This window comes from Macaca mulatta, chromosome 2, assembly GCF_049350105.2.
Source record: "Macaca mulatta isolate MMU2019108-1 chromosome 2, T2T-MMU8v2.0, whole genome shotgun sequence".
In the NCBI taxonomy this organism is placed as follows: Eukaryota; Metazoa; Chordata; class Mammalia; order Primates; family Cercopithecidae; genus Macaca; species Macaca mulatta.
Window position 1 is genome coordinate 153,812,940 of NC_133407.1, and position 21,248 is coordinate 153,834,187.

The window sequence follows — 21,248 nt, forward strand, 5'->3', positions numbered from 1 at the left end:
TATAACTGTTGATTTCTCTGGTTTTCTCCTTGCAATTTTATCAGGTTTTTTTGCCTCACTTTGATGCTCTGTTGTTAGTTGCATATATGTTTTATATTGTTATGTCTTTTTGGGGAATTAACCACTTTCTTGCTTGCTTTCTTGGTTGCTTGCTATCTTTTTATTTATTTTTGAGACAGAGTCTTGCTGTATTGCCCAGACTGGTCTTGAACTCCTGACCTCAAGTGATACTCCTGCCTCAGCTGAGTATTTTGTAATCCCAAAGTGCTGGGATTACAGGCTTGAGTCACCATGCCCAGCCACCCCTTTCTTATTATGTACCACTTCCCTTTATGTTTATTTTCCTTGTTCTGAAGTCTGCTTTGTCTGAAATTACTGTAGTTACTCCAGCTTTCTTTTTATGAGTGTTGGTTGCTAGCATGGTATAACTTTCTCTATGTTTTGACACTTTTTCTTTTTTTTTTTTTTTTGAGACAGGGTCTTGCTCTGTCACCCAGGCTGGAGTGCAATGGTGTGAACACAGCTCACTGCAGCCTCTACCTCACAGGCTCAAGCCATCCTCTCATCTACGCCTCCCAAGTAGCTGGGACTACAGGCGCATACCACCATGCCTGGATACACACACACACACACACACACACGATTTGTTTTGTTTTTTTTTTAATAGAGATGGGATTTCACCATGTTGCCAAGGCGGATCTCAAACTTCTGAGCTCAAGCAATCCACCTGCCTCAGCCTCCCAAAGTGCTGGGACTACAGGTGTGAGCCACCGTGCCTGGCCAACTTTTTTTTTTTTTTTTTTTTAGGAAAGTCTTGCTCTGTTGCCCAGGCTAGAGTGCATTTACTATTCACAGACAGGATTGTAGAGCACTACAACTTCAAACTCCTGAGCCCAAGCTATCGTTCTGCCTCAGCCTCTCAAGTAGTTGGGACTACAAATGTGCACCACTGTCAGCTACTCCATCACTTTATTTTGCATCTGTCTGTGTCTTTATATATAAAATGGTTCTCCTGTAGGCAATATGTATTGGGGTCTTGATTTTTTCCCTTTTTTTTCCTACTTCCTGTATAATTTCATAAGTTTTGTTTTTTTACCCAGCTGACAATCTGTCTTTTCATTGTGAATGTGGATCAATTCATAAAGTGATTGTTGATATATTTGGATTAATATCCTCCATTTAGGCTGGGTATGGTGGCTCACCCTTGTAATCCCAGCACTTACGGAGGCTGAAGAAGGCTTATCACTTGAGCCCAAGAGTTCGAGACCAGCCTGGGCAACAAAGTGAGATTGTATCTCTACAAAAATAAAAAATAAAAAATTAGCCAGACATGGTGATGCATTCCTGTAGTCCCAGCTACTTGGGAGGCTTTGGTGGAAGGGTTGCTTGAGCCCCAGAGGTTGAGGCTGCAGTGAGCTGTGATCATGCCACTGCACTCCAGCCTGGGCCACAGAGCAAGACCCTGTCTCAAAAAACTAAAATAATAATTCAGAACTATTCATATGAGCTAAAATTTATACTTAAGTAAAAGATTTATTTACCTTTTCGCAAAGGTCAGGATTTATTAATACCTTTTTGCAAACCTTTTTTAAAGCAGGTTCCTTCTACCCCTTTTATTTTTAGTTAATAATCTTTGCTATTATCTTTTGGTATGCTCTAATATATGATCTGTCTTATAAATTTATATATATTCTATATGTAAATTCTATATTTGTTATAGGAAATTGTGTATATGTAGGTATGTGAGTGGACGGGTGGTATGTGTATATAAATAGTATGGGAAATCTGAAGAGCTGGTTTTGGGTCGGTGGACAAACCCTTGAAGGGATTCTCGTTGTACTCAGAAAGAAATCCAGACTCGCATCAGGGCCGTCCCACCTCCCTCTTTAGGTTCCTGGGCCATGCTGGTTGTCCATGGGCCTGATAGCAGTTCCTAAGAGTTTGTTCTTCCCAGGGCTTTCCATATGCCAGAACATTTCTCTTTGCTGGAACGCTAAACATTTATCTGGCTGCTGTCTCCTCAGCCTTAAACCTTTTTTTTTTTTTTTTTTTTAAGGCATTTCGCTCTTGTCATCCAGGCTGGAGTACAGTGGCACAGTGTTGGCTCACTGCAACTTCTGCCTCCCAGATTCAAGCGATTCTTCTGCCTTAGCCTCCCAAGTAGCTGGGATTACAGACATGCGCCACCACGCCCAGCTAATTTTGTATTTTTAGTAGAGACAGAGTTTCACCATGTTGGCCAGGCTGGTCTTGAACTCCTGACCTCAGGTGATCCGCCCGCCTTGGCTTCCCAAAGTAGTGGGATTACAGACACCCAGCCCAAATCTTGTCTTAAATGTCACCTTGTCACGGAGGTTTTCCCTGACCTCTCTCTTTTTTTTTTTTTTTTTTTTTTTAAGGCAGAGTCTCACTGTGTCACCCAGGCTAGAGTGTAGTGGCATGATCTTGGCTCACTGCAACCTCCACCTCCCGGGGTCACGCCATTCTCCTGCCTCAGCCTCCCAAGTAGCTGGGACTACAGGTGCTTGCCACCACGCCTGGCTAATTTTTTGTATTTTTAGTAGAGACAGGTTTTCACTGTGTTAGTCAGGATGGTCTCGATCTCCTGACCTCGTGATCTGCCCGCCTTGGCCTCCCAGAGTGCTGGGATTACAGGCATGAGCCACTGCGCCCAGCCCCCTGACCTCTCTTTCTAAAGTTAAATACTTTTGTTATTTGGGGTTACCCCAACCTGGTCTTTTCCCTCATAACATGTACCATAAATTGAAATTGTTTACTGACTGGTTTGTTTCCTTGTATATTGCCAGTCTCTTCGACTGAACTAAAAGTTTCATGAGGGCAGGAGCCATCTTCATATGCCACTGTCTAACACACTGTCTGACAGAATAGACCCTCAGTAAATATTTGAGGAATGAATGAAAGAATGAGTAAGCCATGGTAAAAAAAGTCTTGACTTTTTCATCAGGAGTGATTTGATAAGATGAAAGGGATAAGACAAAACTGAGTGAGGAAAGGAGTATGTGAGAGCTTAGAGGGAAGAAATACTTTACCAAGGTCTTGGCATGTTCTGGGCAGTGTACCAAGCAGTTTCACACACATCGTATCATTTCACTTTCCTAGTCATCCTTTTTCATAGATACATAAATGGAGCTCAAGGGCTTGTGTAACTGCTCCAAGTTGACACAGCTGGAAAGTAATAGAGTAAGCATTCATATTCATGTCTGTAGCTACCAAGCCCTGTCTCCCGTGTTTACAGTGAAAGAGGTGGCAAGGTGAGGATAGGGATGAACTGGAGAGGCTACCTCATCTAAAGGGGTAGCCAACCCACACCATCTCCAGCCACCTGGCACCATGGAGAGAACTTGAGCCCAGGATGACCTGAGCTTCCAGTTTGTCAAGAGAACTACAAATTTGATTTTGATTATGGGAAATACTCAATTTTTAGATGTTAGCAAAGTTTTTTTTTTTTTTTTTTTTTTTTTTTTTTGAGACGGAGTCTCGCTCTGTCACCCAGGCTGGAGTGCAGTGGCCGGATCTCAGCTCACTGCAAGCTCCGCCTCCCGGGTTCACGCCATTCTCCTGCCTCAGCCTCCCGAGTAGCTGGGACTACAGGCGCCTGCCACCTCGCCCGGCTAAGTTTTTTTTTGTATTTTTAGTAGAGACGGGGTTTCACTGTGTTAGCCAGGATGGTCTCGATCTCCTAACCTCGTGATCCGCCCGTCTCGGCCTCCCAAAGTGCTGGGATTACAGGCTTGAGCCACCGCGCCCGGCCGCAAAGTTTTTTAAAAAAATATTTAGGGGGCTGAGTGCAGTGGCTCACACCTGTAATCCCAGCACTTTGGAGGCTGATGTAGGTGGATCGCTTGAGCTCAGGAGTTCAAGACCAGCCTGGGCAACATAGTGAGATGTCATCTCTACAAAAAATACAAAAATTAGCCAAGCGTGGTGGCATGAGTCTGTAGTCCCAGTTACTTGGGAGACTGAGATGGGAGGATCACTTGAGGCTGAGAGGTGGAGGTTGTAAAGAGCCAACATCATGCTGCTGCACTCCAGCCTGGGTGACAGAACAAGACCTAGTCTCAAGAAAAAAATTAAAAAATAATAATTTTGGGTAGTCAAACAAAAGTTATCCAGTGGCTGGTTTTTGCCTGCAGGCCATTCATTGGCAGACTCTTCTTTGCAACAGAGATGTTGAGCTGGCTGGAACAGAGTGGGTAACATGGGGGAGAATGGTGGTGTATAAGATCGTTTCAAGGTCCTTTGGAATTAGAACTAGAGAGGACCTTAACTAGAGAGGACCTTAGCTTAGTAAAGTCAGTTGTGCTATAATGTGACATGTGTTCCTGAAAATTCCCACACTTTACCAAATTGTGCAATGAAAACCACAGGACTGATGGGGAAAAAAATGAGATTAGTGACACAATTCTCAAAAACTTTGTCAGTAACATATTAAAAAACAGATAGTGAATCTAATAAAACCTGCAAGTAGTTAAATACATAGTGACTATAATAAATATGGTACTTGGTCAGGCGCGGTGGCTCATGCCTGTAATCCCAGCACTTTGGGAGGCCGAGGTGGACGGATCACCTGAGGTCGGGAGTTTGAGACCAGCCTGACCAACATGGAGAAACCCCATCTCTACTAAAAATAAAAAAAAATTAGCTGGGCATGGTACCGTGTGTCTGTAATCCCAGCTTCTCTGAAGGCTGAGGCAGGAGAATCGCTTGAACCTGGGAGGCGGTTACTGTGAGCTGAGATCGATCGTGCCATTGCATTCCAGCCTGGGCAACAAGAGCAAAATTCCATCTCAAAAATAAATAAATACGGCACTTTACCTTGAAAAAGTCCTGTAGTTTCTTTGTGGAGGTAGGTGTAGGGAGGATTGCGTCTCATGAGTTACTGTGAGTGGTGGACATGGGGTGACCTGAAATCACCAGATGGATTGAATGTGACTCATACCACATGCACTGAGTATCCCTGCATGGATAACTTCAGCTCAGTGTCATTTTCTGTTAACCTATTTACTTAGTGTTATTCATGGAAGAAACCATGCATAAACACAAAATTTTCATTATATGCTAATTATTTACTAACATATCAATCATGTTCAAACAAATTCACCTTTTCACAACAAGCATTGTAGCAGCTCTGACTAGGTAGGCTATTGAGGGCCTTAAAAATCACAGAAAAGGCCGGGCGCGGTGGCTCACGCTTGTAATCCCAGCACTTTGGGAGGCCGAGGCGGGCGGATCACAAGGTCAGGAGATCGAGACCATCCTGGCTAACATGGTGAAACCCCGTCTCTACTAAAAATACAAAAAAATTAGCCGGGCGCGGTGGCGGGCGCCTGTAGTCCCAGCTACTCGGGAGGCTGAGGCAGGAGAATGGCATGATCCCGGGAGGCGGAGCTTGCAGTGAGCCGAGATAGTGCCACTGCACTCCAGCCAGGGGGACAGAGCAAGACTCCGTCTCAAAAAAAAAAAAAAAAAAAAATCACAGAAAATAGCCCTTATCTTCTTACATTACTCCCTTCCCCCCAATTTGTTATAGTTTACAGACAGAAGGTTAAGAATTTTTGTTCCAAATAAAGAAATTAAATAAAATTTGCTTCTTGTATTAATTTCCCAGGGCTGTCACAATAAATTACCACAAACTTGGTGACTTAAAACAATAGAAATTTATTTTCCCAACCTTCTGGTGGCCAGAAGTCTGAAATCAAGGTGTCAGCAGGGCCATGCTCTCTTAAGGTTCTAGGAGAGTGTCCTTCCTTGTCTCCTCCTACCTTCTGGTGGGTGCCAGCAGTCCTTGGCAATCCTTGCTTGCTTGCAGCTGCATCACTCCAATCTCTGCCTCCATTGCCACGTGGTCTTCTTATAAGGACACACCATTCATTTAATTAGGGCCCACCCTAATGCAGTATTACCTCATCTTATCCTAATTACATTTGCAAAGGCCCTACTTCCAAGTAAGGTCACATTAATAGATACTGGGAATTCTGGCTGGAATGTATCTTTTCAGGGAGTAAAGTTCTATGCACAATACCTCTCCTCCACAGCCGACTTAAATTTTAATGAGCTTGGATATATCCTTGCAATTTGATGTTTCCTATAGGTCATTAAATAGGAATCTATCTGTGTTTGTTAACAAGGTCTTGCCTAGTGGTCACCCTTGTGTTCCAATAGGGTATTTGGAAGATTTTTTTTTTCTGCCTGCATTTTTAGTTTTCTCATGGAGGTGTTCTCTCTAAATGGAGGATACAAATGTCTTAGGAGGGTGAAGATAAACAAAAAATCCCCAAATTATAAGTAATTCATTGAATTTTTATGAGCGCGAGTCTTTGAGAAAAAAAGAAAAGAATAATCTAGCCAGGTACATTGGTTCTCAGCTTTTGGGAGGTGAAGGCACGAGGATCACTTGAGCCCAGATGTTCAAGACCAGCTTGGACAAAATAGTGAGACCTCCATCTCTAGAGAAAAAAAAAAAAAAAATTGCCAGGCATGGTAGTGCTTACCTGTAGTCCCAGCTACTCTGGAGGCTGAGATAGGAGGATTGCTTGAGCCCAGGAGGTCGAGGCTGCAGTGAGCCAGGATCATGCCACTGCACTCCAACGTGGGTAACAGAGCAAGACCCTGTCTCAAAAAAAAAATAAAAATTCTGAGCCTTGAAGTATGTTATATACTGCCACTAAGAGCTACTGTCCCTGTCTGGAACCAGTAACTTCTACCTTCTAACACCATACCCTGACCTCATACTTGCCATACCTCAACCACAATGACTGGAGAAGAGCATACAAGGAAATGACATGTTGGTTATCTGTGTGTGCTCTGGTACAGAATGTGTCATCTCTGAATACAAAAAGGCAAAGGAATTACTAGTATTGCCTTGGTTTTAGTTGGTAATTGAAGACCCCTCTCAATCACATAACTATGTCATTTCTTAACAGGGAAAACAGTTTAGGAAGGAAATAAGAATTGATAGACATGAGCCAGGCTTGGTGGCTCATGCCTGAATCCTAGCACTTTGGGAGGCCGAGGCAGCAGGATCACTTGAGCCCAAGAATTTGAGGCCAGCCTGGGCAACAAAATGAGACTCCATCTCTACAAAAAATTTTTTTAAAATATTAGCTGGGTGTGGTGACACACGCCTGTGGTCTCAGCTACACAGAAGGCTGAAGCAGAAGGATGGCTTGGGCCTAGGAGGTTGAGACTGCAGTGAGCCATACTCATGCCACTGCACTCCAGCCTGGGTGATAAAGTGAGACTCTTGTCTCAAAAAAAAAAAAAAAAAAAAATTGATAGACATTTGACTCACGGAGCTCAAGGTTATAAGGGCTTCGAAAGGCCATCTTGTTTAAGGCAAGAAATCCCTTCTGTGGCAGCTGAGAGAAGTGTGTGTCAACCAGCCTGTGTCTGCAGTCTCTCAGTTGAGCCTTGGGTAGGAAAGTTTTTTTAAAGATAATTCTTCTCACAAGGTTTTCTGTCTCAGGTTTTATGTTTCTGGGGGACTCTGGGCATGCCACAGATTGTAATGATGAAAGGTTCTTCCTTTCATTCCCTCCAAATCTGTTCTCCTTGAGCCTTAAACATCTTTTGCCCCTTTAATTGGAAATGATGATATACTGGGGTTTGTCCCATGATCAGCTGAGGATTCATTCTTGGATCTGTCATCCTATTCTGCTGTCCTCTCTGGTCTTGCACTTGGCTGTGCCCTGTAGCACACTTTGCCACATTTTTGCAGTTTCCTCTTGTGTTTGATTCAAGTCTTTGCTTAGTGTCACATACTCAGAGATGTCTCTCCTCCTAAAGTTGCATCCCTGTCTGCTTCCCAATGCTTTTTCTGTTTATTCTGCTTTTTGTTTTCTCCAGGGCATTTACACTGACTGATATTATTTATTCAGAGTTCATGGTCTGTTTCCTCCAGTAGAAGTTGAGTTCCATGATGGTGGGACCTTTTTTTGTTCACGTCCATATTCCTAGTACCTAGAACAGTGCTTGACTCATAGTGGGTGCTCAGTAAACATCTAAGTGATTGAATCTTTTCTTGCCTATGTCATTTTATTTTGAGCCAGCCAACATTGTCTTATTTTCCATATTGCAGTTAGCAAAGCTGTTGTGTTAGACTGTGTGAGTTTGTTGTCTCAACCTTGGAGTTCCATTTCTTTTTTTGGGGGGCGGGGACGGAGTTTCCCTTTTGTCGCTCAGGCTGGAGTGCAGTGGCACGATCTTGGCTCACTGCAAACTCTGCCTCCTGGGTTCAAGCGATTCTCATGTCTCAGCCTTCCAAGTAGCTGGGACTACAGGCGCCCACCACCATGCCCAGCTAATTTTTGTATTTTTAGTAGAGACGGGACTTCACCATGTTGACCAGGCTGGTCTTGAACTCTTGACTTCAGGTGATCCTCTCACTTCAGCCTCCCAAAGTGTTGGGATTACAGGCGTGAGCCACCGCGCCCGGCCAGAGTTCCATTTCAAAAGTCTGTCAAGAGGTGGTACAGATGCTAGACCTGCCCATAAATGTACTGTGCTGTAGGAAACTGAGTTCCAGCCAGAGACATAGCATGTTTCCCCTCACCCAACACAGCAGCAGCAGCAGCTCCAGAGTCCTCTTTGAAGTAAGGGTCTGCTGGTGCCTGGAAGGAAAGGTGGCAGTGCTGCTAGCCAGGAATATCTGGCCTAGGAGAGAGGCAGGATGGGGGTTAGAACAACTTTAAAGAACTTCATGAGCAAGAAAAAGAGAGTTCATTCTTGTCATAGCAACTGTTTTTGTTGTGACTGATGCAATTAGACAAGGACTGTGTGAAGAAGTAGAGTCTTGACAGTGATGCTCCTGAAGAGTGGGAACTCCCAGAGGAATAAGGGTCAAGACTTCTCCAGAGTCAGTGCCCACTTCCTCCAGTGCATCCTATGATCTTTTATTGTCTTCTCTCTATGTGCCAGGCCTTGTGGTGGCCCTGGGGATATAGCAGTGAATCAGATGTAGTCTCTATCCTTAAAGACCTCAGAGTCAGGAAGTGGGAGTGAAGGAGGTGGGTGGTCAATTAGTGGTGAGTTGAGTGTGTGTCAGCAATGGTCTCCCTGTATTCTCTCAACCTAAGGCAATAGTATTTATAGGACCTTTTAGAAAGAGGCCGTCTTTGAAGCAGTCATTCCCAAGTTTTTGGACTTTATGGATCAGTAGCATTTCAAGAGTTAGGATTGCCTACATTTCTTAATACGTGAGGACAAGGACTTTTCAAAAAGTTAAACCTATTATTTATTACTGCCTTCATTTCATAAAAGGGCATTTTACTTCTAAAAACAGTAGGAAAGATATGGTCCTAGACTAAAATTAGCTTTATGAAAATTTGTTTCTGAAAAGCTCACTATTGTGTTTTGTTTTTCTTGATTCACCGTGGACTAGTGAAACTGCATGTTAGACATCATTAATTCAAGGTGTTTGGCGGTCACCACTTTGAGCACCACCTGCAAATGCATAGGTCTTGTGACACTCCATGAGAGCGGCCTCCATGTTGTGTCTTATAGATTGTCACAGACCAGCAGACAGGACAGAAGATCCAGATAGTCACCGCAGTGGACGCCTCCGGATCCCCTAAACAACAGTTCATCCTGACCAGCCCAGATGGAGCTGGAACTGGGAAGGTGATCCTGGCTTCCCCAGAGACATCCAGCGCCAAGCAACTCATATTTACCACCTCAGACAACCTCGTCCCTGGCAGGATCCAGGTAAGGCCTTTGGACAGGTATTTGTTTCAGCACTTCTGCTATCGAACTTGTTCCTGACTTGTTCTTACGTCTGCCTTCGAGGCCAAATCCATCCCTGGAAGGTTCTTTGGGGACCTGCAAACATGGCAGGTTGCTGCTTTGGCCAAAGTAATAAACCAGCAAACCAGTGGCAAGGCCCAGAAGACAGTCAGCTGTAACACTCAGAGAGGATGGAAGTACAACAAGGAGGTCAGTGGCCACAGGAGACTGGCATGAGCAAGCCGGCCCTGAGGCTACTGGAGAATTGTTCTTACCTAAGGCCATCAAGTGTCAGCCCTTGATATTTTAAAGGTACCACCTAGGGCTGACTGTAGCCAAGCGAGAACTGATTTGTCCAGATCATCAGGTCTGTGGCCCCAGCTTTTCATTATGTCTTTACTTGCCACCGTGTACTGCTCACTCTGGGCCCCTCAGTTCTTGTCTCTATCTCTGCCCTGGTTCTTCCTGCTCTCTCAAGGCAGGATGGGGTTGAGGACAGTCTACAGCAAGGAAAAGAGCAGGCATTGAAGGAAAGCAGGGTTGTTGCTCAGCATGAGGCTGGGAAGCATAGAATCTCCAAATCCAACACTTAGAGAACAGAAACTCAAGGTCAGTATCCCATGATGGCTGAGCACGGAGCACGCTTCGTCAGGGTTGTGTTTAATTTTTTTTTTTAATTTTTGATAAAATATACATAATATAAAACTTACCAGCTTAATCAGCTTTAGGTATACAGTTTAGTGGCATTAAGTAGATTTACATTGTTGTACCACTGTCCAGCTCTGTGTAACTCTTTTCCTTTTCCTAAGCTGAAACTCTATACTCATAGAACAGTAATTCTCCTCTCCCCTTCGCCTAGCCCTGGTGACCACCATTCTACTTTCCGTCTCCATGAATTTGACTACTCTAGGTACCTCATATAAGTGAAATCAGCCTTCGTGCGACTGGCTTATTTCCCCCATCCATGTCGTAGCATGTGTCAGAATTCCATTCCTTTTAAAGGCTGAGTAATATTCCACTCTGTATATAGACCACATTTTTTCTCTTCATCTGTTGTTGGACATGTAGGTTGCTTCCACCTTTTGACTATTGAATTAATGCTGCTTAGAATCTCTTGTTTTGGGTGGGGAGGTTCTACTATGAAGAAACTTAAGGAAGGGAAGAATTTTTTGTCTTCTGATTGAGCTGGGATCAGAATGCCAACGTGTTCAGCTTTCAGAACTGTTCTTTTAGACACCTTACGCCACACTTACTAAATGCTGTCTCATCCTTCCTTTCCCGGAGTACATTGTGATCATCTGAAATCAGAAAGGAATTCCTCCTCCTTTAGAGTACTCCTTGTCTGTGAAAGAATGGCTGTTGATTTTGTTGCATGTTTCACAAGAGGTGATTCTACTTAATGATTTCTGTATGTGTTCCCACCGTGTATAAATCATTTTAAGGCTTATTGTTGGCTCAAGTTCAAGTACATTTTAAAATAACAGCTATTTTTCACTTTCGCATATTGATATCAGTTATAGTATTCTCCCAGATGAATTGCCGTCGCCTAGAAAATCACCACAAATTAGGGGAAGATAGCAGGTTTCAAAGGTCATTTGTTCTCGTCATCTCACCACCGGCTGCCTCAGTCAGAGTCCTAGTGATTTAATTAATAAAGTTTGGTTATTTCTCTGCCAATATACCTCTTTGCATACATTCAAGTTGTTATGGGAAGAATCTTAAATATCTTCATTTGGTAGTGTCTGTGTGTGATTCCCCACATGGGCCACAATTTTGGGTGGTTGTAGTAGCCAGATAGAGTAGATCAGTGGAAACCAGCACCTGATCCTGGGAAACCACCCAGCTGATGAGCAGTCCGGATGAGTGGCAGAACCATTCTGGGTGTCAGATTAAGTTGTCATTTGGAATTTTCCCAGTTCTGTCCAGAGTTCTCCTGCTTAGAAACCCAACATTGAGAATTTATAGTTAAACATTACTTTGCTTAGTGATCTGGGTTTTTGTCTGTGTTTGTTTGTTTGTTTGTTTTTGAGATGGGGTCTCACTCTGTCACCCAGGCTGGAGTGCAGTGGCGCGATCTCAGCTCACTACCATGTCTGCCTCCCGGGTTCAAGCAATTCTCCTGCCTCAGCCTCTAGAGTAGCTGGGGATTACAGGCGCCTGCCACCACATTTGACTAATTTTATATTTTTAATAGAGACGGTGTTTCACCATGTTAACCAGGCTGATCTCAAACTCCCGACCTCAGGTGATCCACCCGCCTTGGCCTCCCAGAGTGCTGGGATTAGAGACGTGAGCCACCATGCCCGGCAGTGATTTGGTTTTTAATTGGCACCCCTGTTTATTTCCTGGTTTCTTTCAGATTGTCACGGATTCTGCCTCTGTGGAGCGTTTACTGGGGAAGACGGACGTCCAGCGGCCCCAGGTGGTAGAGTACTGTGTGGTCTGTGGCGACAAAGCCTCCGGTATGTAGTTCCAGGTTATGCTGGCACTTACAACGGGCCAACAGCATGAAGTAACTGTTGTGAGGTGGGGTGGTAGTTAATTTAGAAAGACCATTTTATGTACGTTTGTAGGTTTCACACATGAATTCTACTTTTCTTATTGGGGTAATGATGTAAATAAGTAAGGTAGTTTGTCGAATAATTAGACATAAAAAGGAAAAGTCAAGAAACGATTTCTGTAATTTGTAGATCTTGGTTAAGTGTGCATTTGCACAGCACTTGGCTATTTTACAAGATGTATAATTTGTATAATCCCCCTTCATCCTAACTATAACTGTCTCTATCATCCCCTTACTATAACCCACTATGAATAACTGCTGTAATGAAGCAGGAGGCAGCATGTGATTCCAGCTAGAGTCCCAGGGTCAGGAAAGGCCCCACAGAGGCAGTAACACTTGGGAGCCTTGGTGATTGTGTACATGTTCGTTGGAGCAGGAGGAGGGCATTCCAGCAAGTGGAGCCAGGGCCTAGAGTTTAAGGTCTATACCCACGGTATCCTTGAGAGAGAGCTTATAGGCTTCTGTGATTACGATTGGGTAAAGTGAGACTGAAGAACATGTCTGGCCCAGAAATGCAAGTGCTGGCCTGCTTGTACTGGGGATCCATAGAAGGTTAGTGAGGCAGACAGGAAGGAATGGAGAAGTATTTTATAAGAACACAGTACCAGGGATGCCAAGGGCACAGGCCTGTGTTCTGTGATGGCTGCCTTGTTCCACTTTCTTCTGTGGTCACAAAATTCACAGGAACTTTGGACACTGTAGTCCTGGTTTTTGTTTGTTTGTTTTGTTTTTTAAAAAGGAGGTTGGACCAAGCCTCTTAGGAAGACAGACCCAGACAAGCATCTACAGAAGATCAGAAGCTCCAGTTTCTCTTTCACGCTGGTGACACCATTTATCTGCCAATGGTGCCTGCCACCCTTTGTCCTGGTAAACCCAATCCATCCTATCCCTTCTCTGAAGCCCTCACCTACCCCAGTAGGCAGGTGATTGCCCTTTCCTACAGATTTCTCTAATCAGTTGTTGCCTACTCATATAATTCACTCTGCAGGCCTGTCTTCCCCATCAGAATGTCAAAGCAAAAACCATGTCTTACCATCTATCTCTGTATTCCTGTCTTCTTGCTCAGCAAGGAAAGGCACTCTACAAACTTCTGAACAAATGAATGAAGCATGAACATAACAAAAGGGCCATAAAATCTGCTGGACTTCCCCATTTGTCAGTCTTCTTCTGAGCTTAAGGAAAGGCCTAGTCACAGGCTCTTTGTGCCATTGTCTCCTGAATTAGTGTCACTCAAAGAGATAGAGAACTCAAGGAAATATATTGCAAAGAAAGGAAAAACGATGTTATAGAAGGCACTTTACCACAACTATTCTTAAAAGAACAAGACCAAGTTGTTCCAAATGCACACTTGGAAAATGGTTTTGCATACTAGAGCTTAGAACAATGGGATTCTCTGTAGCCACCATAAATGGTAATCCTGTGAAATGTATTCTCCTTGGCAATGTAGCTGTGAAATTGGATTATACAAACAAGACAGAATCAGAAGAGCATGTCCATGGTCAGTCTCAGCTGGAAACAAGTGAGGCATAATGTATGTGAAAGTACTTTGTGAATAAGAAAGCTAAACTGAAGGAGGGGACACTTTTTTTTTTTGAGATGGAGTCTTGTTCTGTTGCTCAGGTTGGAGTGCAGTGGTATGATCTCGGCTGACTGCAACCTCTGCCTCCTGGGTTCAAGTGATTCTCCTGCCTCAGCCTCCCGAGTAGCTGGGACTATAGGCATCTGCCAGCATGCCTGGCTAAATTTTATATTTTTAGTAGAGATGGGGTTTCACCATGTTAGCCAGGATGGTTTCGATCCCCTGACCTGGTGATCTGCCTGCCTTGGCCTCCCAAAGTGCTGGGATTACAGGCGTGAGCCACCTTGCCTGGCCAGGGCCACTTTTTAATGTCATTGATAATTAAAAGTTGGAGATACCATGCAAACTGTACACCTGACAAGGGGTTACTATCCAGAACGTATAAGGAACTTAACAGCAAAAAAACAAGTAACTCAATTTTAAAATGGGCAAAATACCTTAATAGACATTTCTCAAAAGAAGACATTCAGATGGCCAATGGTTATATGAAAAAATGCTCAACATCGCTAATCCGCAAGGAAATGCAAATCAACACCACATGAGGTATCACCTCCAGGTAGGATGTCTGTAATCAGGCTGGGTGCGGTGGCACATGCCTATAATCCAGCACTTTGGCAGGCTGAGGTGGGCAGATCACATGAAGCCAGGAGTTCGAGACCAGCCTGGCCAACGTGGCAAAACCTCATCTCTACTAATTTTTGTATTTTTATAAGATACATATTTTTTGACAGGGTGCAGTGGCTCACGTCTGTAATCCGAGCACTTTGGGAAGCCAAGGCAGGCAGATCACCTGATGTCAGGAGTTCGAGACTAGCCTGGTCAACATGGTGAAACCCCGTCTCTACTAAAAATACAAAAATTAGCTGGGTGTGGTGGTGGGTTCCTGTAATCCCAGCTGCTTGGGAGGCTCAGGCAGGAGAACCGCTTGAACCTGAGAGGCAGAGATTGCAGTAAGCCAAGAACGCACCACTGTACTCCAGCCTGGGTGACAAAAGCAAGACTCTTGTCTTAAAAAAAAAAAAAAAAGAATCTTATAAAATATATAAGATTTTATTTTTGTTTTATAAAATCTTATAAAAATAAAAAAATTAGCCTAGTGTGGTGGTGCACACCCATAAGTCCAGCTACTCGGGAGGCTGAGACACAAGAATCACTTGAACACAGGAGGTGGAGGTTGCAGCGAGCCGAAATCACACCACTGCATTCCAGTCTAAGTGACTGAGACTGTTGTCTCAAAAAAAAAAAGAAGAAAAAATGCCTACAATTAAAAAGACAAAAGAAAAGAAGTGCTAGGGAGGATGTGGAGAAAAGGGAACACTTACACATTGTTGGTGGAACTGTAAACTAGTACAGCCACTATAGAAAACTGTATGGAAGTTCTTCAAAAAATTAAAACTAGAACTACCACATGATCCAGCAATCTCAGTACTGGATCCAAATCCAAAGGAAATAAAATCATTATGTTGAAGAAATATCTGCACTCCCATGTTTACTGCATGACTATTTACAATGGCCAAGATGCGGAATCAGCTTAAGTATCCAACAGTGGATGAATTGCGAAAGAAAATGTGGTATGTAGCACAGTGGAATAGATAAAATTGAATGAAATCCTGCTCTTTGTGACAACATAGATGAACATGGAGGACATCATGTTACGTGAAATAAGCCAGACACAGAAAGGCAAATATTATCTCACTCCTGTGGAATCCTTAAAAAATAAATGATATCATAGAAACAGAGAGTAGAACAATGGCACCAAGACGCGGGAGGGGAAAAGTGAGAGATGGTTGGGAAAGACTGACCAACTGGTACAAAGTTACAGTTAAGTAGTAGGAACAAGTTCTGGTGTTCTGTTGCACTGTAGCCATAGCTAACAATAAGGTATTATATATTGTAAAATACCTAGAAGAAAGTTTTTTGAATGTCCTTATTACAAAGAAATCATAAATGCATAAGGTGGTGGTCACTCTACCTGATTTGATCATTATACAACATGTGGATATATTGAAATATCAAATTATACCTCATAAATATGGACAATTACAATGTATCAAAAATAAAAAGAGACACCAAAATAAAACAAGATTAGAAAAATAAACTGTGTTTAATAAATGCATTCCTAGAACTATGTTTCTAGAAGGCTCTGAGTAGCTAGCCCATGTGAGCCATATGGTAATCCTCCTTTGCTGTGGGCTTTGGCAGTCACAGTCCCCATGCTTCTCCCTGTGACTATCCCGCTTCCCCAGGGGAGACTTAGGGCCCAGGACATGAATCAGAGAGAGGGGCTAAATGCAGGAGTGAGACCCTCTGTGCCGAAGCCACACATGCACGTGTCTGCTCTGTGCCACTTGTGGCGGGACAGGGGACCTGATCCACTTCATAAGCCCAGATCTCCAGGAATAGGACCCAGGTGTGTTCAAGTGGATAGTAGAGTTCAGCTGTCACCTGTGAGCTCCTACTGTGTGTTAGACCATTTGTATACTAAGAGCACTAAGGTCATGCCATCTGCCAGCTGTCATATAACCTGTCCGAGCTTCAGTATTTCCATCATGAACTCCTAAGGCTACTTGAAAGATTGTAGAGAAATTACTTGAAGGGTGTGGCCAGTATGCTTAATGCTCAGACCACGTGGCTGTTGGCACCTAACAGCATATGCACCCATCACTTTGATAAGACTTGCACAGGAACTGAATCCACAAATATAGTCACAAAATATTTGTGTATTCTTTCTGTTTCAGGCCGTCACTATGGGGCTGTCAGTTGTGAAGGTTGCAAAGGTTTCTTCAAAAGGAGCGTGAGGAAAAATTTGACCTACAGCTGTCGGAGCAACCAAGACTGCATCATCAATAAACATCACCGGAACCGCTGTCAGTTTTGCCGGCTGAAAAAATGCTTAGAGATGGGCATGAAAATGGAATGTGAGTAACAATATTTTAAAACCGGCCGGGCGCGGTGGCTCAAGCCTGTAATCCCAGCACTTTGGGAGGCCAAGACGGGCGGATCACGAGGTCAGGAGATCGAGACCATCCTGGCTAACACAGTGAAACCCCGTCTCTACTAAAAAATATACAAAAAAATAGCCGGGCGAGGTGGCGGGCGCCTGTAGTCCCAGCTACTCGGGAGGCTGAGGCAGGAGAATGGCGCAAACCCGGGAGGCGGAGCTTGCAGTGAGCTGAGATCCGGCCACTGCACTCCAGCCTGGGCGACAGCGCGAGACTCCCTCTCAAAAAAAAAAAAAAAATTTTTAAAACCACATGAGTTAACGCAGAGGGAGAGAGTAAACAAGAAAAAATAAGGTTTCTATACCTGGCCTTAAAATACTTTAAGAAAAATTACGCACTTAAGCGTCATTTTGGTTTACCTCATGGGTCAGCTAGGTGATTCAGAGCCAGTGCTGCGGGGATTGGTCTGTTCTCCTGCTGTGTGTGTGGAAAGCCTTACTCCAGATGCATCAGGAGGCAGCTTAGTGGAGTGGATTGAACACAGGCTTTGGAGGAAAGGTGATACCAAATCTACCTCCAGGTGTGCCACTAAGAGAGAGCTATGACGCCTGAGGACACACGTAGCCTCTCAGCCACAGGGTCCTCTTCTGTGATCTGCTTATTCACCTTACTTATATATTGCTCCTGAGGATTACATCAGCCTACTCCTTGTCTTCTTAGCCCCTCTACTTTCTTTTGGGATAAGGTCCTTTGCCAAGCCTCTGTGTAACTGGGGTTCTAAAGGGAACTATATTGCTCCTGGATGTGTGGAGCAGCCAGGGAAGGTCTCAGGCCCCTCCTTTCCACTCCCATAGCCAGAATTTTGGGAGTTTTCAGGGACCAATCAGCATGGAGGTCACTTCCCTAACTTGTGGTGAAAACATGAAGACCAGGACCCAAGATGGGCAGCACAAAGAAATTCAAGGAGAGTGGAGTTAGGCTCAAACCACAGTAGGAAAATGGAGCTTAGCAGAGCAAGGCATGCAACTCAGCCTCGCAAGTCTGGTGGCCGTGGACCCAGGACTGCAGGCTCCTGCTGAGTATGCTGCATGGTTCTGTCATCTTTTGCATAGTTTTCTAGGAACACTGAAAACCAATATATTTCAGTATTGATGTTGACGTTTCTGGGAATGGGAATCTGTAAAATTAACTGGAGAATAAATGGAAATGTATTTTTTGAGAAATTAGAAATATCAACCTAATTTCTGCCTAGTGTGATGTTTTTATTTAATCTAATGAGACTGCTCTTTCCCCAAAGTGAGTAAATAAATCACTGGCTTGGTGTGGGACTGGCCCATATTGCTAAGCTTTCCTTTTTCTCAATGATGAATATTTTTACTCAGAGCAGTGACTGAAATCAGTTTTCTTGTGATCACAGCTGTAGCTGCAAACACAATATTCAATTGGATAGCAGTTTGATTAGCAGCGTATCTGAATGTTAGTCCCTGACCTTCATCACTTTTGCCTTTAAAAAGCTTTCGTTTTCTTCAGTTGCTTCTAACATGCATATTTGCTCTTATATTAGACTGCTAAAGGGAGAGTTTGCTAGCATGATGTAAAATTGACACCCATTAAACAGTTTGCAGAAGTGATTCAGACTTGATTTGGAAATTAGAAGGGTTCCTCTACAAATTGTGGCAAAGGAAATGCATTCTATTAAGGGCCTACTTGAAGGTGGACATTTCTTTTCTTTTTTTTTCTTTTTTTTTTTTTTTTTGAGGCGGAGTCTCACTCTGTCGCCCAGGTTGGAGTGCAGTAGCGCACGTCTTGGCTCACTGCAGCCTCTGTCTCCCAGGTTCAAGCAATTTTTCCTGCCTCAGCTTCCCAAGTAGCTGGGTTTACAGGTGCCTGCCACCACACCCGGCTAATTTTTGTATTTTTAGTAGAGGCCAGGTTTTCCATGCTGGCCAAGTGATCCACCCGTCTCGGCTTCCCAAAGTGCTGGGATTACAGACTTGAGCCACCGCCCCCGGCCCAAAGATGGGCGTTTCTTTATCCTTGAAATGATCTATTTTGTTAGCATCATGAAGTAAAAACCAACTGGGCACTGTGGCTCATGCCTATAATTCCAGCACTTTAGCAGGCTGGGGCAAGTGGATTTCTTGAGCCCAGGAGTCTGAGTCCAGTGGGCAACATAATGAGGCTTCATCTCTACAAAAAACAATAAAATAATAACATAAAATTAACAAAATGGCCCAGAAGGCTCATGGGTGCTTCCATAGGCCACATAGATGCTGTGCTGCAGTTTCTTAGCAGGGAGTACCACCCATCGTGAGGTCTTTTTTATGCCTTTAGATTTGACATGGCATGGTTTGGCTTGATTTCCTCTCTCTGGCCGAAAAGTCCACTGTGAAAACTGAGCTAGATGAACCTAGCACCAAAGTCATCCTCCCTACGGTAATGGATTTACTAAAGAAAACCCCTTACTTTACCACGAGGGATGTGGTTTTTATTGATTTGAATTGTTTCTCTAAACACAAATGTTTATGTTGTGATTTAAGCCGTACAGAGTGAACGGAAGCCCTTTGATGTGCAACGGGAGAAACCAAGCAATTGTGCTGCTTCAACTGAGAAAATCTATATCCGGAAAGACCTGAGAAGTCCCCTGATAGCCACTCCCACGTTTGTGGCAGACAAAGACGGAGCGAGGTCAGTCCCTTTTTCTCACTGCAGTCAGCCTTTGCAGCTGATGGAGGAGGCACAGACGCGTCCCAGAACAGGCACTGTTGTGGCTTCCCACCCACCTGCCATAGCCTCCAACCTTGTGTTGCCTAATTCTGCCCCTTCTGGAGCTGCTCAGTCACACCTCTGGACAGGCCTGAGGATGCCTGATTTATGATGGGGTCAGAAATTCTCCTAGCCTTGAATTCAGATTATGTCCTGCAATTTAGGCATCATTCATACAGGAAGACAATTATTTTATAATTCAAGATTGGGGCTTTTCTGCAGTACAGACAAAAGACCTAAGGTGAGATAAGGTCTCAGTGCTATAGTTAATTTGTATATTCTTTTTAATGTAATCTATTGAACTTACTTTAAAAGGATCAGAAAGAGGGGAAAACAAGAAATCCAAAATGTATCAGAGAGAGAGCTGGAGTTGAGGATGCCTTGCTGGTTTTCTGAAAATCAAGTTAACTTGTCTTTTTTTTTTTTTTTTTTTTTGAGATGGAGTCTCGCTTTGTCGCCCAGGCTGGAGTGCAGTGGCCGGATCTCAGCTCACTGCAAGCTCCGCCTCCCGGGTCCACGCCATTCTCTGGCCTCAGCCTCCCGAGTAGCTGGGACTACAGGTGCCCATCACCTCACCCGGCTAGTTTTTTGCATTTTTTAGTAGAGACGGGCTTTCACCGTGTTAGCCAGGATGGTCTCGATCTCCTGACCTCGTGATCCACCTGTCTCAGCCTCCCAAAGTGCCGGGATTACAGGCTTGAGCCACCGCGCCCGGCCCCTCAAGTAAATTTTTCTTGGGAGAATGGCCACAGTGTGCAGTCATCCTGGAAAGCCCTGGGGGATGCATCTGTGTTTCATCCTGTCTCAAGCTGTAAACCCGACTTTATGTATATCTCATTCCAGAGAGACAGGGGTGGGGGTTCTGTTTAGTCACTAAGCGGCTGAGTCTGGTTAGAGCTTTTCTGCTATTCAGATAGCTTCACAAATATGGAAGGACAGGTAAATGCAGCATGATTATACGGTGCATAAAATGTTGGAAGCTACTCTGATCTGAGTTTCTTTATGTCTTAAATAGACAAACAGGTCTTCTTGATCCAGGAATGCTTGTGAACATCCAGCAGCCTTTGATACGTGAGGATGGTACAGTTCTTCTGGCCACGGATTCCAAGGTGACGTTCTCTACTCATGCTTTCTCTCATCCTTTATGTTGACATTGCAGGCCACTTCTCTAACTGTGTGCACCACCTTCTTCCTGGCCTTCAGAGACCACATCAAAAGCATGACCTACGTCTTGGTCTCCTTGTGATTTGTTTAGAGATGCTGATGGCTTTTCACGTCAGAGCTGGCTGGTCATAATCACTGTGACATGTCAGTCTGGATGTCAATTTGGTGGACATTCGGTGGTTCTCTTTTCTGTCGCAGTTTTCTTTTTCTCTTATACACATTGGCAAACTACTAGCATACCAAGGAAAGAGCTGCTTATCAAATGGCCTTTTTGCAAAAGCCCCGGATTCTTTTTTATTAGATGCTCTTCAGGGTGAAGCTCAGCCAGGAATCTATCAATTCCAAAACTTTGCTAGAGCAGATCAGTCATAGGGATTTAACTTGTGGACAGAAACGTTTGTCAGTCCAAAGAGGGGAGACTGGCTGGCTCCTGTGAAGATAACCAAGGAGGGGGATTTTTTCCAGGCCAGGGAACTCACTATTTTTCTCATCTTGG

General features: G+C 44.0%; 1 protein-coding gene and 3 long non-coding RNA genes across 26 annotated transcripts in view; 3 read left to right on the top strand and 1 right to left on the bottom strand.

Moving 5' to 3' along the window:
* The window catches only part of NR2C2 (nuclear receptor subfamily 2 group C member 2), a 102,561-nt gene that overhangs the window by 58,111 nt on the left and 23,202 nt on the right, over nt 1-21,248 (top strand). For 22 of the 23 annotated variants that reach the window (XR_013414270.1, XR_013414272.1, XR_003727417.2 and 19 more), the window contains 5 exons: nt 9,523-9,723; nt 12,101-12,203; nt 16,619-16,798; nt 19,363-19,510; nt 20,604-20,697. Coding sequence is in view for 17 of the 23 variants with exons in the window: in XM_028844489.2 (XP_028700322.1) it covers nt 9,523-9,723; nt 12,101-12,203; nt 16,619-16,798; nt 19,363-19,510; nt 20,604-20,697 (726 nt within the window). In the remaining 6 variants the exon portion in view is untranslated. Of the gene's footprint in view, nt 1-9,522; nt 9,747-12,051; nt 12,204-16,618; nt 16,799-19,362; nt 19,511-20,603; nt 20,698-21,248 lie in introns of all 23 variants that reach the window. The other variant, XM_077993636.1, reaches the window with a different exon arrangement.
* Nucleotides 445-6,489, top strand: LOC144339320 (uncharacterized). Its single transcript, XR_013414282.1, has 3 exons — nt 445-735; nt 3,835-4,011; nt 5,404-6,489. It is a non-coding gene; the product is annotated as an uncharacterized LOC144339320 (long non-coding RNA).
* Nucleotides 5,660-7,215, bottom strand: LOC144339316 (uncharacterized). Its single transcript, XR_013414277.1, has 2 exons — nt 6,513-7,215; nt 5,660-5,871 (listed from the first exon to the last, which is right to left on the bottom strand). It is a non-coding gene; the product is annotated as an uncharacterized LOC144339316 (long non-coding RNA).
* LOC144339329 (uncharacterized) lies at nt 12,203-14,919 on the top strand. Its single transcript, XR_013414291.1, has 2 exons — nt 12,203-13,921; nt 14,793-14,919. It is a non-coding gene; the product is annotated as an uncharacterized LOC144339329 (long non-coding RNA).